The sequence below is a fragment of the Falco peregrinus genome, chromosome 3 (genome assembly GCF_023634155.1).
Source record: "Falco peregrinus isolate bFalPer1 chromosome 3, bFalPer1.pri, whole genome shotgun sequence".
NCBI classification, from domain to species: Eukaryota; Metazoa; Chordata; class Aves; order Falconiformes; family Falconidae; genus Falco; species Falco peregrinus.
The window spans coordinates 112,712,992-112,729,055 of NC_073723.1; the positions used below are offsets into that span (position 1 = coordinate 112,712,992).

The following is a 16,064-nucleotide window of genomic DNA, read 5'->3' on the forward strand; positions in this document are numbered from 1 at the left end:
TTTCCGTACCTTTTCTGGAACACATGTGGAACCTGACAATCCCTACGAGAGCTTCTGCAACCTCAGCCTCTCCCCTTCCTGTGGGAGAGCTTTCTCCCACAGGTGGCATTAATGAGGTGGGATTTGTCTGCCCAGCAAGGACGCGGGCCAAACGTCCTAGTGCGAACAGAGAACAGCCAAGGGAACTGTGGTTAATCCTGCACCTATCAAAGCAGATGGAAGGCCTCAGTAAAAAGTGCAAGAATACTCTCGACTGAGGTTGTGCGCTGCTTTAACAGTTTATATAGGGTTACACTGGTCAGTACAAACAAAGTACTCTGGTAGTGCGAAGGTAGTACGGAAAAGGCCCAGCCCAGTCAAAAGGCACTTAGGCTGTAAGGCAGCCGCCGTAAGGGATTTCTTACCTCCTCTTTAGCTGTTTATTCCAACAGCGATGGGCTGTAGTTGGACAGGGAAGGCACGTACCATTTTGATCATACACACTTACAGAAACAGTAAGGAACTAAGTACCAGCAACACAGCTTTTATGAAAAAGGATTGACAGTTTCCTTATACTATGAAAGGTCTGACGTGAAAGATACATGTTTTTATACATAAACTGAAACAGGAAAATACCATACAAAACAAGTCTCTCTGTAGCAAAGCCCTTGACAGCATTAGTGATCCAAAGTGAAAAAATTTTAGCCTTATCTTTCTTAAGTTCCATAAACAGGAAAAGGTTTCTATTTAAGACTTACTGTTTGTCTGTAGTACAGGCAATATTAACTAGAAAAGACAGATGTCATATTTAATTGTCCTAGTCTTCCTCCTGTGGAAGGGCGCTAGTAATTGCAGTAACATCCATGGTACAGGAGGATGGAAGATGGAAGACAGAAATCTTCAAGGGGCTAGGCCTGCAGAAGTTCTGCTGTGAACAAGGAGAACTAGCTGCTTGTATGCGCGATCAACTGTGCAAGAAAAGCCAGGACCCACCCAGAGAGTACAGACAAATAAGTGCACCTGAGACCACCTGGTTACAGTCCTGAGGTAAAAAGGACTTAGATTTTGTCTTCATAACAATGTCAGGGGCCCAATGGTGATGCTGCTGTTTGTCACTCGGATCCCATACCATCCTGCCCAGAACTGGGTGTCTTGGCCTCCGTGCTGAAACCAGATGTAACGTACTCCAGCTGGGTAATTCTGGAAGGTGTGAGAAATCTGGAGAGAAAGAAGAAAATTCCTGTTAATTTGCCTAAATAACCCAGCGCTGACCTAGAAGCTGGGACAACTGCAGTATGCGAGTCTTGGTCTTGGGAAAAGCTCATCCTAAGACAGCTTTCATTGGGAGTGCATCATACCCTTTTTGAGGGACAGGAAAAAAGCTGCTCTTCTGCCCTGAAATCCTCTCCACGTCAAACGCAACATTCTTAGGTATGTTTGTCATGTAAGCAGCAGTGTAATGGGGAAGCTACAGCCAATCAAACCAGTTAAACACGTTTAGCAGTTTAAGAAAAGTAATGTCTGCAGTACTTTATATCCATACAGTAGTTTTAAAATAAAGCTTTTTGATCCAACAGAAACAAGAACTGTGCTCTTGGAACTTAAGTTATTTGGACAAAAACTTAAGTGAAAAACAGAAACAAAGAGACTGAGTTAAAACAACACGGAAGCCCAGGGGATGATCTTTAGAAAATCCTGGGTGCCTACAAAGCAGACCTTGCTCTTTCAAAGCACTGCTTCAGCACTGTCAACAGCAAGGACTTAACTTCTGTATTGAGCAGAGGAAGCTGAAGAGCAGAGGAAGAAGGTCCACTTGGGACTTCTGGCCAAGTAAGACTTGCAAGATTCCGGTGTCACAATACTGATGTAAAGCTGCTGCCCACAGGGCTGCCGCTTACCTCTCTCCATGCTGCATCATTCCACTGCTCTATAACCACTGGCTCAGGGCGGAACTCCTCAAGGACAATGTAGTCTTCAGAGAGCAGCCTCACTGTAAGCTCATAGCGACACCCGCAGTCAAATCTGGCAGCATACCTAGAGGCAGGGGATAATCAAGAAGCAGGGCTGTATATACCGTGTTTGGTTTTCTTTAGTGTTCAAAACCAGTCTCCACGGAGATCCCCATCTGCAGAGGAAAAGGCCTGTCATCTGCACAGCTATGAAGAAGTTGTGGAACTCCAGCTATCCTGCTCTGCTACCTCCTTATAGCCCTTTGCATAACCCTGGATTTATCTTATGCTTTACTTGAGAGCTACAGCTCCCAAAGGGTATAGAACTGATTTTACAGCATGAAAACCTTCAGACGCCTAGCTTTAAGTCAGTGCCAGAAACTCTAGTTTTCAGTGCATGTACTTACCAGTCCTTGACTACAATTTCAGGCCGTTTCTCATCCATCAACTGATTCCAGTATCCTTCTTTCTGCAGGGTAATGAGTTGAGATTTGAAGCATGGCCTGCAACAGCAATAAAAATATTCACAACTTCAGAAAACACATCTCTTCCCTCTCAATGTCCATACTTTCCCTGACAGCTTTACTCTCACCAAAAGCCACCCAGACCGTGAAGGCCTGTGAGGCTGATATGGCTGAAGCGTGCCTTTTTCCAGAGCCAGAACAAGACAAGGAAGCAAAAGGAGTAGCTTCACCCCCAGACGAAAGGAATAGTTACCTACAAACTGGATTAAGAGGGGTCCTTGTGCTTGCATAGCATATATTGGCAACAGGAAACTACTGCTTAATGGATGTAAAAAGCAGCTAATCCTCCTCTGTTGACAGCTTTTATTGCAGCTGTTAGCATGACAACCCCACCTAAACTCTCAGAGGTTACAGAGCTTTGACTTTGTCAGGTAAGTGCAGCTGATTAGCTTGCCAAACCTTAACCTTTGCCCACCCCCTTTGGGTAGGCAAGGAGCAGGATCCCACGTGGATTATAACGACTATAAAAGTTACGTGCAATTCCTGGCAGGGGCAGAGAATTCTAGAGCGGTTTGGGTGGGAAGGGACCGCACAGAGCACCCAGCTGCAGCCCCTGCCGTGGGCAGGGACCCCTCCCCCCAGCCCCGGCTGCTCCCAGCCCCGTCCAGCCTGGCCTTGGGCACTGCCAGGGCTGGGGCACCCACAGCTGCTCTGGGCAGCCTGTGCCGGCGCCTCGCCGCCCTCACCGGGAGCAGTTTCTTCCCAAGATCTAATCTCAATCTCCCCTCTTAGTTTAAAACCATCACCCCTTGTCCTATTGCTACAGGCCCTACTAAAAAGTCTGTCCCCATCTTTCTTATAAGCCCCCTTTTAAGTATTCAAACTTAGCACATGCTGTGGTTAAGTCTCTCAGCAGCCCACCCGTCTCTTTAGACTAACTAGGATAAAAGTTTGTTTAGCCTGGAGAAAAGGAGGCTCAGGGGAGACTGCTCTCTACAACTGCCTGACAGGGGGGGTCGGACTTTTCTCCCAAGTAACAAGGACAGGACAAGAGGAAATGGCCTCAAGTTGCACCAGGGGAGGGTTACATTGGATATTAGGAAAAATTTCTTCACCAAAAAAACATGTAGATGTGGCACTTTGGGACATGGTTTAGTGGTGGACGTGGCAGTGCTGGTTTAACGGATGAGCGGACGATGATTTTAAAGATCTTTTTCAACCTAAATGATTCTATAATTCCAAAAGGTTAATTAAGCTCCTTCCTTTTCTGACCTGGCGCAAGCCTTCTAATCATAGTGCCTTTGCAGACAGGAGGAAGCAGCTCTCCCAGCTCCTGGAATCCAGCTCTTACCCATATGAAGTGACAAAGTATTTGTGTACTTTGGAGCCTGGCATCTCTTTTCCATGAGGTCCAGGCAGATGCTCAATCTTCCATTTATCTCCTTCATTCTTGTCAAGTTTCCAGTGCTGAAAGTTCTCTAAAAGCACAGACAGTAAAGGTGAGCAGTAGGACCTCACTGCAGTTTCCAGTAGTATCTCTGCTTTTGTCAAAGAATTGGCTACAGAAGAATACTAGGAACCTACTCTGATGAGTTTTCAGACACATTCTGTTTTTCTTAAAGCTGAAAGTGACTCCTGTCTTCATGCTGCCATTACTCTTAACATGGCTGTCAGCAGCTAGGACAATAGACGGCAGCTTGCTGACCACATCAAAAACTCATAATCAGTAATAAAGCAGAATTACTGTAGCCATGCTAGTCAAGTCTTTGACAACAAGAATTCCCCAGCTGCCCAGTGTTTAATCCCAAGACCTGATAGTTTTATCACCATATTGTACTTGCTGTGCAAATTAACCGGCACCGTCTGCTTGAGCTGGGGCCTTCGTGACTCCAGATTTTTCTGGTCCCAGCCATAGATACGTATTTACCAACACTTCACGCCCCCCACGGCAGTTCTGCCGCAGATGTTCACTTGTGGGTCAGCCCCAGCGGAGATCCCTCAGCAGCGGGACAGTCGTATGACACCAGCGGTACGTGAGTAATGCAGGAGACCAGCTCATTCTGTCTGTTGGGAAACTCTCTTCGCCCTCTACAATAAATAATTAAACAAACCTTCAGCACAGGGGTTTTTGATTAAGTTCCTCTTCAAGCTGCAGAGAATATAGAAGATCTTCCAGTCGGAGATGCTTCTGTCCAGATTCTGAAGGTAGAAGCCCTCGCGCTGGCACTTGCGCTTCCACAGGGTGGTCAGGTCCACCACGGCCCGCCACTGCGCGCAGACCAGCCTGCAGGTGCGGAGCAGGTCCCGGGCCGGCAGCAGCGACAGCAGCTCCACCAGCACGTCCTCGGGCAGGTCGCAGATGGTCGTCATGGCCCCGACAGCCGCCGCGCCGGGGACCCCGGGGCACCGACGGTTGCGGGAGACAAGCAGCGTTTGCGCGAGGGACCGCGGGACCGCGCACCGCCCCCCGCCGGGACGGGGCCGTACCCCCCCCGCCCCACCTGGGCTCGGCCCGCGGCGGACTCCGGACGCGGATGTGAGCGGCGGCCCTTCCGCAGCGGGCGGGGCGGGGCCGCGCAGGAGGCGGGGCGGGGCCGCGCAGGAGGCGGGGCCAGGGGCGGGGCCTTCCCCCCCCCCCCCGCCCCCGCCGGCCCTGCCCTTTATCAGCGGGGCCCGGCCCAGCCATCACCGACATCAGCGCCCGAGGTAAGCGCGGCCCGGGGGCTCCCTGCGGCGGGGCGGGGGGCAGGGGGGAGCGTCGGTAGGGACGGGGGCTGCCCCGGTGGCGGGGCCGTGCCATGGAGGGCGGGAAGGCCCCAGCCGGGGTGGTCGCCCTGCCGTGCGCGGAGCGGGACCTGTGAAAGCCCCGCAGCAGGCGGAACCAGCAGCGTGGGTCGCGCCCGTGTTTTTTCTAAAATCGCATTTTATCCTTCGGGACTGTGGCTGAGGGTTGGAAAGGAGGGGTGGGGGGGGTGGGGGTGCTGCCCCCATAAAGCCAGGGATGCTAAGTGACAGCTGCCTCCCGCTGCCTGCGCGGACCGGGAATGCCCAGGTGCCGTTAGGGCAGTGACTCCCTATTTCGTCCCTCCCCGCCAGATCTGGCGCTGCCTGTGTCACCCGGTGGCGTGTCAGGCTCCCTCCTGCTCTGTTCCTAGCGCTCTCCGGGGCTTAACGAGCCCTGGGGCGTTGGGCTGCATCTCCGCATTCGCTGCGGTCTCAGCAGCTTCCCCGCATCAGGCCTCAGCCGAGATAAGAGCCATGTCACAGTGCATCACCCCAGGCTGGTGGCGACACGAATCTGCACACTCATCTGCCCTTGCTCCTGCGGCACCTGGCGCTGGACTCGAGCAGCAGAGAGCTGTCGGAAGCGCAGAATTGGCACATGAAGCTAAAGCTCACACCTCTGACTTAATTGCTCAGGTTATAAGACCATAGGAAAAGGAATACTGGAAACTATCATCTGAGCTATCTTCAGTTTTGCTCAGACATGGACTTTATACAGGCTTATGGTAAGGGGATTAAGTGCCGGCCCCGTGAGGCTGTGCCTTTCAGACGGGGAACAAACTGCTGCAAATGTGGTTGGCAAGGTGCTCCCCGCTGATAGTCAGGTACTGCTCTGCAGCGTTTGTATCAGTGACGCTCTTAAAGGCCGAACAGGCACCCAGATGCCTCCCTCTGCAGAGGAAGCAGATTTTTGCAACAGCAGAGATTTCTGGAAGGGCTGATTCCAGTCTGGGAAACTGACAAACCATCCGCAATTGCAGATGTCAGCTACCTGCATTTTGTGGATGGATTTAACTAAGGGCTTCACCTAAAACATAAAATATTAGTCTGCCTATGTGCTTCAGGGTATTAACTTAATAGAGGTCAGGAGATCTTGAGGTTAGGAAGCTATCCATGCCCCCCAAACCATGCTCTAGGGTAACATGCTTATTTTCCCTTTCTTAGACTGCATCAGTGTTTGACATCACTGAGGGTGGGGGACCCCATGTCTGAAGGACCACTGTCACCACTCCTTTCCCCCTTCTTTCTCACAAAGCTCTACCCAGCCCGGCCCAAGGATGGAGTCCCTCCCTGAAGCAGTCCTGATCAGAATTCTGGCTTCCATACCTGCGGTGGATTTGGTGCTGGTGTGCCGCCTGGTCTGCTGCCAGTGGAAGAACCTGGTCGATGGAGCTGCACTTTGGATTCTGAAGTGTCAGCAGGAAGGCCTCACTGGAGCAGAGTCACAGGAGGATGCAGAGAACTGGCAAAACTTCTACTTCCTGAGTAAGAAGAGGAAGAATCTCATCAAGAACCCTTGTGGTGAAGGTGAGAGACAAACATAAAAGCCCCAAGATTTCATAGAGATCAGTCACTGGAAATTGGGCATCTCCAGTCCTTGAAAAGAGATCTTAGTTGCTATCAGGTTGCAGCATTTTCTTCTTGCCCAAGAGTCAAATCACTTATTGCATGCAGTCAAATCATCTAATGGGCATGAAGGCCTTTGATAATCAGCCTTTGCAAAGGGCTTTACTTGACATCAACTTTATATAAGCCCCTGCAGGCATCCAAATCCCATTTGAGAACTAAAATGTCCTTTGCAGAACCCCTGTCCCACACAGTAATGATAGTGGCATCTGCATTTCTAGACTGCTTCTTGCCAAACCATGACAGGAAAGATCAAGCCTTTCCCCAACTCAGGAGCTGGTCTGCCTTTAGCTGACCGGACACTTGACGCTTCCTTCCTTGACACAGCTCAGGCAAATCTTGTTTTACCTTCCTTGCTACAGCCCGTAGCTGTAGTCAGAGCTGTGCACATATCTATCCCATTTGCCATTTTTCTGATAACCTATGAACTTTGCTTGGCAGTAAGCGGCAGTGGCCAAGCCTCACAACCCAAGCGACAACAAATACATTTCACACATCATAGACCAAAGCAATATCAATGCTGCTTCTCCATTTTGTTTACAGATTATTTTTCTGTAAGCTTTTCCAACATCTGGGTTCCCTCTGGCTACAACTAGAAAAGCCCAGTGTTTAAGGCCACACTACTGCTAGAAACATCACTTAGCAATTTAGAAAATTTAGAAATAAAGCAATTGGCATCTCTCTGCAGGCTATTTCTACCTATGCTGACACACAGTTCAGAATACCTCAATAATTTCACTGGAGTACTTAAAGCCACGTGTACATAGCCGTTTTGGTGGGGCATGTTAGATTTGTTGGTATTAAGCTCAGCCAGACTAAAGGTTTTTGCCTCACCTCTACTTAAACATCTCCATAGCCTACATACAACACTGGTGCTGCATCTAACCGCGTGCCTTTCCCAGGCCAGAGCAAGGGTCCAGTGGGAGATTGTCAGGTTCCCCTGGCCCACAGAAACAAAGACTCATCTGACTCTTTTCTGCCATCTGCAGAAGACCTGCAGCACTGGGGAGAGGTAGAGAATGGAGGCGATGGCTGGAAAATTGAAGAGCTCCCTGGGGACTTTGGAAAAGAATTCCCTAGTGAAGAAGTCCATAAATACTTTGTTACATCTTATGAGTAAGGCTGCTTTCTTCTCTTATCCAGGGAAGGGGACATTTTTGGTTCCCCCAGTCCCAGAGAGACTGTGATACCAATTAACATCTTGTGTTTCAGGTGGTGTCGAAAGGCGCAGGTCATCGACCTTAAGGCTGAGGGCTACTGGGAAGAGCTGATGGATACAACCCAGCCTAAAGTTGTGGTAAAAGACTGGTAAGTAGCAAGGATGCCTCAGAAGCCCGGCAGAGAGTCAAGAAGGAGAAGGGAGGGCATATACCTGCACTGGGCCTTAAAACCTCAGCTGCCAGAATCCCCCAGGTGTGGGACAGGGCACGGTCTCGGCTTACAGCACCCGCAGGCAGCTCCCACGACTTCAGACTGTTGGTGCGTGTGGCCTCTGAAGAGCAGGTTCCTGCTGTGGACGAGGGGAGGTGGTGGGCTGGGGTAAGAACCATTACAGATCTCCACATCAAACCAAGGCTGCAGGAACCTGATGAGACTGGTAGAGCCTGCGTTCAGCAAGATGCAGCTGCATGCTCTGTCTGCAGAGATCATGCAGCTGAGGCTAGCAGCTTGGGTCTCCTTGCAGGTACGCGGGACGCAGTGATGCTGGCTGCCTCTATGAGCTCTGTGTGAAGCTGCTCTCTGAGAATGAGGATGTTCTGGCAGAGTACAAAAGTGAGACCATTTCCATCCCACAGGACAACGATGCCAACTGGACTGAGGTGAGTTACACCTGTGAGCTCAGCAGGTGACACCCAGCCTGCATGAATCGGGAATATTTTCAAGCAGAGAGAAGCAGGAGAGTTCAGGAGGAGAAGGTTCTGTGGAGCCAGGTGATTGAACAGAGATTCTAATGGGAGGCTACCTTACGTAAAACTTGGAAACTTGATGAGCCACCACTGCAGGTGTAAAATGAAGGAGATGCCCAGCTGGGAGAGGTTCAGTGGCCTCTGAACAACAATGGGATCAAAGCTCCTCCCAGTAACTCCCACTGCAAATGTCCTCATTGTTACCCAGCCTGGTAGGTATGACTGGGGCAGGTGGGGTTGAAGGCTCTGTGTGCTGAAGGGTAGGTTCATGGTGTTTGACGCTTACCAACAACCATTTTGTCTCTCATCCCAAAGATCTCTCACACCTTTTCCAACTATGGGCCTGGGGTCCGCTTTGTCCGCTTTGAACATGGCGGCCAGGACACGCTGTTCTGGAAGGGATGGTATGGCGTACGTGTTACCAACAGCAGCGTGACTGTGGAGCCATAGCCGTGCTGAACTGAGGCCTGCATGCTGGAGCTGACTTCCCTCAGGGCATCTCACGGCCTTTGGATGGTTTCTGCATGGTGCTGCTTCCAGGCTGCAGAGCACACAACCTTTCTGCGTATGAATGTGCGTGCAAGGTGCCAGGGGCCACCACCCATCTTTCCTCAAGAGGACTATGCAAAGAATGTGAATAGATTGGTGAATGTACCACACGACTCAGCCTCACCACTTGCACTGATGTTCTCCGTTAGACATGAAATCACCTAAAAATCCTGCAGACTTGACTCCTCTCCTAAGCCACTAACCCCTAGTACCCAGCCTGAGCTAGACACCCATCCTGCCTGCTTCCAAGAGTTGGGCATCCCTTAACCTTAAAGGGTAGTTTGGGCATATTTTCTGAAAGTCAGGGGGAGCTGGGGGAGCAAAGAAGCATAGACCTTGTGCCTGAGAACATACCAGGGAAACCCAGAGCCCTGTCACATCTGTCACCAACCGCTTCCTAGACCTGCAGCGAGAACCTTAGCTTCTCCCATTTATAAAGAGATGTCTATTGCTTGCCATACAGGAGCTGTAGCTTGGCTGCCAAGTGCTCTTAGTTTCATTTTTAGTGATAATGCAAAGCACTAGGGATTGGATCCCTTTCTCTTACACTGTTCCCAGCATCCATTTATCAAGGAAAGTGGTGAGAACTGAAACCTCTTTGATGTCCAACCATGGGGCTTCACTTGGTTCTCTCAGACAGATGGCAACTGAGAGTAATTGCTGGGAGAGAGATGACAAAGACTTAGGGAAAAGGGTTAGAAGCAAACTGGGGAGGGGGTCCAGGAACAGGCAAAAATGACCTTACCTACCCCTTCCTGCCCTCTGCATGCTTCATCTAATAAGCACCCTGGTCACCCAGTATGACTCTTTGCAGGCAGGAGATATTCTTCACAGAGAAAGCTGTTGCTAGCCCCACTTGATCTCAGTTCTTCCTGCCTGCTAACAGGGCCTGCACTCCATATGCTTGCTGACAAGACAGCACTTCATACAGGCTCCCACTAGTGCCTCTTGATATCACTCAGGGCTGTGAGCCACCGTCCTTAACAAAGACACCTAAGCTTCCCCTGAGCCAAGCCTGTCCCTGCTAGTTTGTCTTCTCAGAAGAGCATCCTCTTAACAAAGCAAAGCTGGAGTTGCCTGGAGTGATAGGCACTTCCATTTTTGTGTCTAGCTTCCCTTCCTAGGCTGCCAGCACATACATACCTGAATGCCACTTTGCGTCAAAGTGCACCGTTACAAGTGCAGTGTACTACTATCACCTGTAGCCAAAGGAGAGAGCTGAGCTAGTCACTTGTGCACACTCTGCTACATTGGGCTTTCTGCGCCGTGGCACCTGGATGCCTAGGGCACACTGGCTTTCCAAACTACAGCTGTACCAAGCCAGAATGCAGGCAAACGTAATAAAGTGACATAATTGTGTGTGGATCTTCCCTTGTGTGCTGGGTATGCGTGTCCTGTGCTTCAGCCTGCTTCTTCTGTTCAGTTATGTGGAATGATGTCAGCCAGTCCTATCCAAAAACTAATTATTGTGCAATACCATGAGTCTCCCAGAAAGAGGTACGTGTTCTGTTCCCCAGCCCAGCAGCCTGAACCTGTCAGAAGCACCTAAAGGGCAATGGGCTTGCAGAGCAGCAGCACAGCTGCACTTAAACATAGTGAGAATTCACACAAGGCACAGAGGAGGTCCAGGAAGGCTCCTACACAGCCCAGCCCTGACAGATGCCCTCCAGGTCATCTGTAACTGTAGCTCTACTGTGAGTTCAGCCTTGGTTCTGACCCAAAAGAGACCAGAACAACTTCCCCTCCGTTAACGCTGCATACACTGTCACACAATGCTGCTTTATTCACCACTGCCTTTAGTGCAGCTGACAAAATCGCTAGTTAGTATTCACCTCGCTGCAAATTCTCTGCCCCATGGAAGGACCAAGGCCTCCATCTGTCCCTAAGGAATCAGTGCAGCAAGGGGAGCAATATTCCACATCTTGACACGATAGTTAAACCGAACCTTTCCTAAGCCACCATCACACATCCAGGATAAACTGCAGGATTAAGCCTTCAGGCATTGTGTCCCTTGCAAATACAAGGCAGGGCCATGGTCCCCACTTCAGGATTATCCAGGCTGAACTACCAGGCACACACAGGCTCCCCGGCAGCAGTACAGTGAATGCAGCAGCACAGGGGCGCTCCCCCCACCCTTGCGCCAGCAGGCCTGATGTCACCTTGGCTCCTGACCGTCCCACTTGCCTCCAGTTCCAAGACACTTGGTGCCTTGCAGCTTCACTGTGGCAAACAGCTACCTCTGCTCCACAGAGCTTCTTGCAAGAGCTGCTGCTGACCTCAGGGGAGCGATTACCCCTTGCGCTCAGCCGCATCAGCGCTGGAGTCTCAGAGCGAGTGCCTGGGTACTTGGCAGGGGAGCTGGGGGGGGGAGATCTTGCTCACATTATAAAAATAGTGTTCCAAATGCCTTTTGAATTTTGATCAAATACCAGAAGTCTGAACACACTGAAATCTGCACTACACATACATCCAATTCCAAGACAATTCAACTCATCTGTCAGAGACAAACAGAGCACAGGAGGTTAACAGGCTCTCACATGTTACAGACTTCATGGAAACAGATGATGCAATTTCATAGGATTACAGAAAGTCAGTGCCACTGTGACAAACGGGTTTAGATGTATTACAGCCCATCAGCGGCTGGGAGCTTTACCACATGCAGCTTCAACGGGACCTCCTTCTGCTTTCTGTTGTGCCAATACCAGCAAGCAGCTCTACGATATCACACAGTAGTTTTTGGGAACATTGATGACCCATGCAGACGTGTACTGTACAGACAGAATGAGTTCTGTCCCCAGGTAAGTTATAACTGATATTCTCATCACCCACACTCAGCATTTAGAAATCTGAACATTAAACCACAAAAATTTAGTGTTGCTGGAGCATTCATGCTGGAGAAAAAAAAAAAAACAAAACCAAAGCCACACAAAAGGGTCTCCTCCCAGTCCTGAACATGGCAAGAATAGCTGTAGAAAGGGCTCCTAATTTCCTTCACACACCCCAAACCCGCCGTGCACCACAGCCATCTCGCGGACAGACCACTGCTGAACTTAGTAGTGAGCTACACTGAATGAAGAATGGAAATGTCCTCTGAAACACCCCACGCTGGAACAAAACAGCTGGATGAGAAGAATTAGAGAGAGAGTTTAAGATGTGAACTACTCACTCTGGACCAAGAAACCAACATAAACACATCTCTCAGCCTGGCTGCTTTAATACTTGGAGGCACTCAGAGAAGCCCTAGAGAGAGCAGTTCGCTCAGCCCTTTCCTGCTCTTAGCGGCTGGCATCTGATGTCCTGGGTAGCCAACTGCATTCTGGTGGCTGCGGTTGCACAAGATCTCACTGCAGTTTTCTTTTCCACAAAGCCCACCACAGCTAGTCCTGGCTATAAATGCCATTATACTTAAAAGGTTGGTTGGGTTGTTTTGTATTTGGTTGGGGTTTTTTTGTTTGTTTGTTTGTGTTTTTTTTTTTCATAATAGCTTCTACAGCAAGTCTCTTGCAGAGGAACAGAACAGAGCAAAATGGGGCCCCAGCAAGGAAGAACTAGCATACATCTCATGTCACATCTAATTGAATTTTTCTATATGAAGCATCAATTATTACCCACCTAGGAGGTTTGTGGACAGATGGTGGAGTTTGCTCCCCCATCACGAACTTAAGACTGGGGATGGGAGGAATGGGGGATTGAAGGGGGGGAAATAATCTATCTGACAATTCCCTGTTGCTTCTAGCCCAGCTGTTCTAGCCAGTTGTAAAAGGGAGGATAGTTCAGGTGACTGATTCCCCCTAAACTAAACAGCTTGTAGAGGCTGGAAATGGCACTGCCTGAGAGCCAGGGTAGCTGGGCATCAGCCACACCTGCAGCAGAGGGTACCTACAGCTGAGATGAGCATGGTTACAAATGGCATGGAAAGCCAGTGACTTATCCTTGCATTTGGGCACACAAGCCTGTCGGGAGTAGAAAACTTCCAAAGAACTGGAAGAAACATCCCTGAGGCACACACCTCTCTTTGCAGTTCAGACAGAGCCATTCCCATGCCTCCTTCATTGCTGTCCCTCCATACAGATATCTCAGGGAAAATCAAAGTCCGCAGGCGGGCAGCGCTGGCAGGGAGCTAACCTGATTGCCTGCTTCTTCATCTAGTTGGCTCCTGATGTCCTTGGGGCAGTGCCTGCCCTGTCCTCACCTGCCTACACAAAAAAAGGGGGGGAAAGGGCCTAAAGATGCTTTCCTACCGGGAAGCCACTTAGGAGGCAGGGAGCACAGAGAGGACCGCTGCAGGAGCTCCACCGGGAAGTGTCACGGCAGCCGGTACACGCAGCTCCCGGCCGAGGGCTGCCCGACGTGCCCCCTGCTGCAGTACGAGCCTGCTCCGGGAGCCCGCAGCCACGCACGGGAGTCGCAGGCGTGACCCCCAGCGCTGCACCAGCGGGCCTGTCCCTGACCACGGCAAGTCCAGCAGCCCCCCAGCAAGGCAAGAGTCCCAGCTATGTTACACATGCCCCTGGCTAACGTCCCCTGCATGCACTTAGAGCAACTCATCCGGAGCTGCCATCTGTGCAGACCCATTAACCACAGCGCACTCAGTGCTCCCAGGAAGGCAGAGGAGCAAGAGTGCTCACTGGACTGACGGCTCGTGGGGGGAACACATCTAACTGCAGCAGGAACGGGAGCTCAGCACTAACCAGGGAGGGGAGCAAGCCTCGGCAGCGAGATGCCTCCTGCTGAGCGTGTTGCAGATGTAGGAACCGCGTTCAGAAGGACCAGGGGAAAGGGAACGTGCTGGGAACTGCTCTGATGCTCTGAGCCAGCTGCCTGGCAGGGGGACGGGGTAGCAGGGGAGCCTGGTTAGCAGGATGGGTTGTACGAGTGCTCACAGATAAAGTGCATTGAAATGCACAGGGGCAGACAAACCCACAGGCACGTGCAGGTGTCCACAGCTATGCGGAGCATTTCAGAAACCACCGATGTGGCCTTCCCGTGCCACCAGGACCAGGACGTCCTCGGACACTCACTGCCACAGGGACCTGGCATGGCCTCTTGCCTGGCATCAAACAAGACCCGCCTCTGGCTGGATCTGCCACGGACCCCAGGACGTTTCCTTTTGGCTTCCCACAGCGCTTGTCCACACGTGTGCTCAGGGTCGCTGCTGCATAAGGAGCTAGGAGGTGTGGGCTAAGAGCATCATGGCCCGCTGCCCTGCGGGAAGAGGCTCATTTTCCTCAGCACAAAGCTGCTGCTCTGAGGAAGGGCAGGAGATGGAGGTAGAGAAAGGATGATAGCAGAGCTCTGCTACTTGCAATCTTTCCAAAAGGTCCCAAAGTCAAGCAGTGCCATTTCCAGCTCACCACACACCATGCAGCTCCTCTCGTTAACATTGACACATGAAGCATTGCAAAACGAAGCAGATAAAATCCTGATCTAGATAATGAGTAATGACTTTGCATTTTTTTGTAAATTAAACTTAATCTTCTGTTGACTGTGCTATACAAGGAGAAATAATGAAACAGATTAAGATGAGATCTTGTTCACTCTTGCTGAACAAAAGCCAATTAATTGCCAGCAGGATTATTGTGAAGTCTTTCTCGTCTTAGAAATACAATCAGATAGAGTCTAGGTGCTGGTGGGAGAAGAGCCCTGCTTATTGGAGCAGTAACTCAGCCTGGACAGATGAACACAGTGCAAAGACTCAGTTAACCACATGGAGGCTCCTACCTTGCTTTTTCCCTACTCTCTCTTGCCAATTTGCACACAGGAGAGAGATGCTTTGGAACCAGTACACACATGCACACCCCCAAACCACAAAACCCAGGCTTGCCTACTCTAAGTCCCCTTCTCCTGTCTTATGGCAGACCCCTCCCCACCTGTACATTGCTCCTGACGCAGAGTCATCTAACCTTTTTTCAAAGTTTTCTGGTTATGAAGGCTTTACCCCTTGCCAATCCTTTCTTACAGTCCTTCTCCATGCTGAGATGTTTTCTCTCTGTTATCCAAGCTAAATCTCCGCTGCAGTCTCTCTGCTGCTTGCCTGGTCCACAGCAGAGCCACCTTCTACCTGTCTGCCATAATGACAAGCAAAGGAGATCATTCCCACCTCTTCTCATCTGTCCTGTTCCTGACACAAAACAGACCTCTGGGGAAGAGCAGGGATTGTAGAAAGAGGATCCAATATCATTGCTCTTCCAGGAAAATGAGGGAAGGCTCGGCACAAGGGCTGACTATGGGATTTGATGAAAGACTTCAGCACTGTAAGGCACATCGCTTGGGAGAAATTCCCGCACTGCTGGGTACACTCACCACCGTATGGCAGCCCCAAGCCACCACTAGCCTGTGGGACACAAGGAAAGATGCAACAGCTGTGGTGGCACTGAACGGGGGGCATGATGCACCACACAAACAGTTGGCATGAAGCAGCAAATCCTAATTCTAGCTGGGAGGCTTCAGGGTAGGAACAGAAACCAACAGCAGCATGCCTGGAGAAAGGGGAACAGCTGTGTTGGACTCACTGCTCCACCAGTAGCATGAAGCTAAAAGCTGCCTACCCTGACAGTTCACGACAGCCCCCTCTTTTCTGACAGTACCGAGAGCTCCACACATCCCACCAGGGAAGGAATCTGTAACAGCCAGAAATAAAAGACATTGAGTGAATTTGTGGACAATTTCTTGGAGAAAATACTTCTTACTTTCACACCAGGTTAAAAAAAATAAAAAGTAAAATTAAACCCTGTCAAAGCCTGCAGCACCATCATTGACAGACAAAAATGACTTAACAGAAAAAAAATGGGCAAGGAAAGTGATTT

General features: G+C 50.4%; 3 protein-coding genes across 9 annotated transcripts in view; 1 reads left to right on the plus strand and 2 right to left on the minus strand.

The window, feature by feature from the left end:
• Positions 1 to 507: 507 nt before the first annotated feature.
• Positions 508 to 4,901, minus strand: LOC101912079 (F-box only protein 6). The gene is made up of 5 exons (XM_005229643.4): positions 4,504 to 4,901; positions 3,744 to 3,870; positions 2,336 to 2,431; positions 1,878 to 2,013; positions 508 to 1,197 (listed from the first exon to the last, which is right to left on the minus strand). Exons 1-5 carry the CDS (start codon positions 4,760 to 4,762, stop codon positions 1,051 to 1,053), a joined length of 765 nt encoding a protein of 254 aa, XP_005229700.2. The 5' UTR covers positions 4,763 to 4,901; the 3' UTR covers positions 508 to 1,050.
• A 101-nt stretch (positions 4,902 to 5,002) lies between these two features.
• FBXO2 (F-box protein 2) lies at positions 5,003 to 10,617 on the plus strand. 2 transcript variants are annotated; one of them, XM_055799179.1, is made up of 6 exons: positions 5,003 to 5,098; positions 6,432 to 6,703; positions 7,792 to 7,918; positions 8,015 to 8,110; positions 8,487 to 8,622; positions 9,025 to 10,617. In XM_055799179.1, exons 2-6 carry the CDS (start codon positions 6,454 to 6,456, stop codon positions 9,157 to 9,159), a joined length of 744 nt encoding a protein of 247 aa, XP_055655154.1. In that variant the 5' UTR covers positions 5,003 to 5,098; positions 6,432 to 6,453; the 3' UTR covers positions 9,160 to 10,617. The 2 variants fall into 2 exon arrangements, 1 of the variants encoding a protein (XP_055655154.1); XR_008746381.1 differs by lacking the exon at positions 5,003 to 5,098 and having other exon boundaries at positions 6,440 to 6,703; positions 8,487 to 8,921; positions 9,025 to 9,160.
• The window catches only part of DISP3 (dispatched RND transporter family member 3), a 162,310-nt gene continuing 152,810 nt past the window's right edge, over positions 6,565 to 16,064 (minus strand). For 4 of the 6 annotated variants that reach the window (XM_055799171.1, XM_055799168.1, XM_055799169.1 and 1 more), the window contains one exon: positions 6,565 to 6,657. The gene's annotated coding sequence lies outside the window, so the exon portion shown is untranslated. The remainder of the gene's footprint in view (positions 6,658 to 16,064) is intronic. The other 2 variants (XM_027787967.2, XM_055799170.1) reach the window with 1 other exon arrangement.

What these genes read in the sequence shown, in the direction of transcription:
- LOC101912079 (XM_005229643.4), bottom strand. Translation starts at nt 4,762, where the DNA reads ATGACGACCATCTGCGACCTGCCCGAGGACGTGCTGGTGGAGCTGCTG. An exon ending in CAAAAACCCCTGTGCTGAAG is followed by an intron (nt 3,871 to 4,503) that starts GTTTGTTTAATT and finishes CTGTGCTTTTAG; the next exon opens with AGAACTTTCAGCACTGGAAA. An exon ending in GAAATTGTAGTCAAGGACTG is followed by an intron (nt 2,014 to 2,335) that starts GTAAGTACATGC and finishes CCCTGCCTCTAG; the next exon opens with GTATGCTGCCAGATTTGACT.
- FBXO2 (XM_055799179.1), top strand. Translation starts at nt 6,454, where the DNA reads ATGGAGTCCCTCCCTGAAGCAGTCCTGATCAGAATTCTGGCTTCCATA. An exon ending in AAAGTTGTGGTAAAAGACTG is followed by an intron (nt 8,111 to 8,486) that starts GTAAGTAGCAAG and finishes GTCTCCTTGCAG; the next exon opens with GTACGCGGGACGCAGTGATG. An exon ending in ACGATGCCAACTGGACTGAG is followed by an intron (nt 8,623 to 9,024) that starts GTGAGTTACACC and finishes CTCATCCCAAAG; the next exon opens with ATCTCTCACACCTTTTCCAA.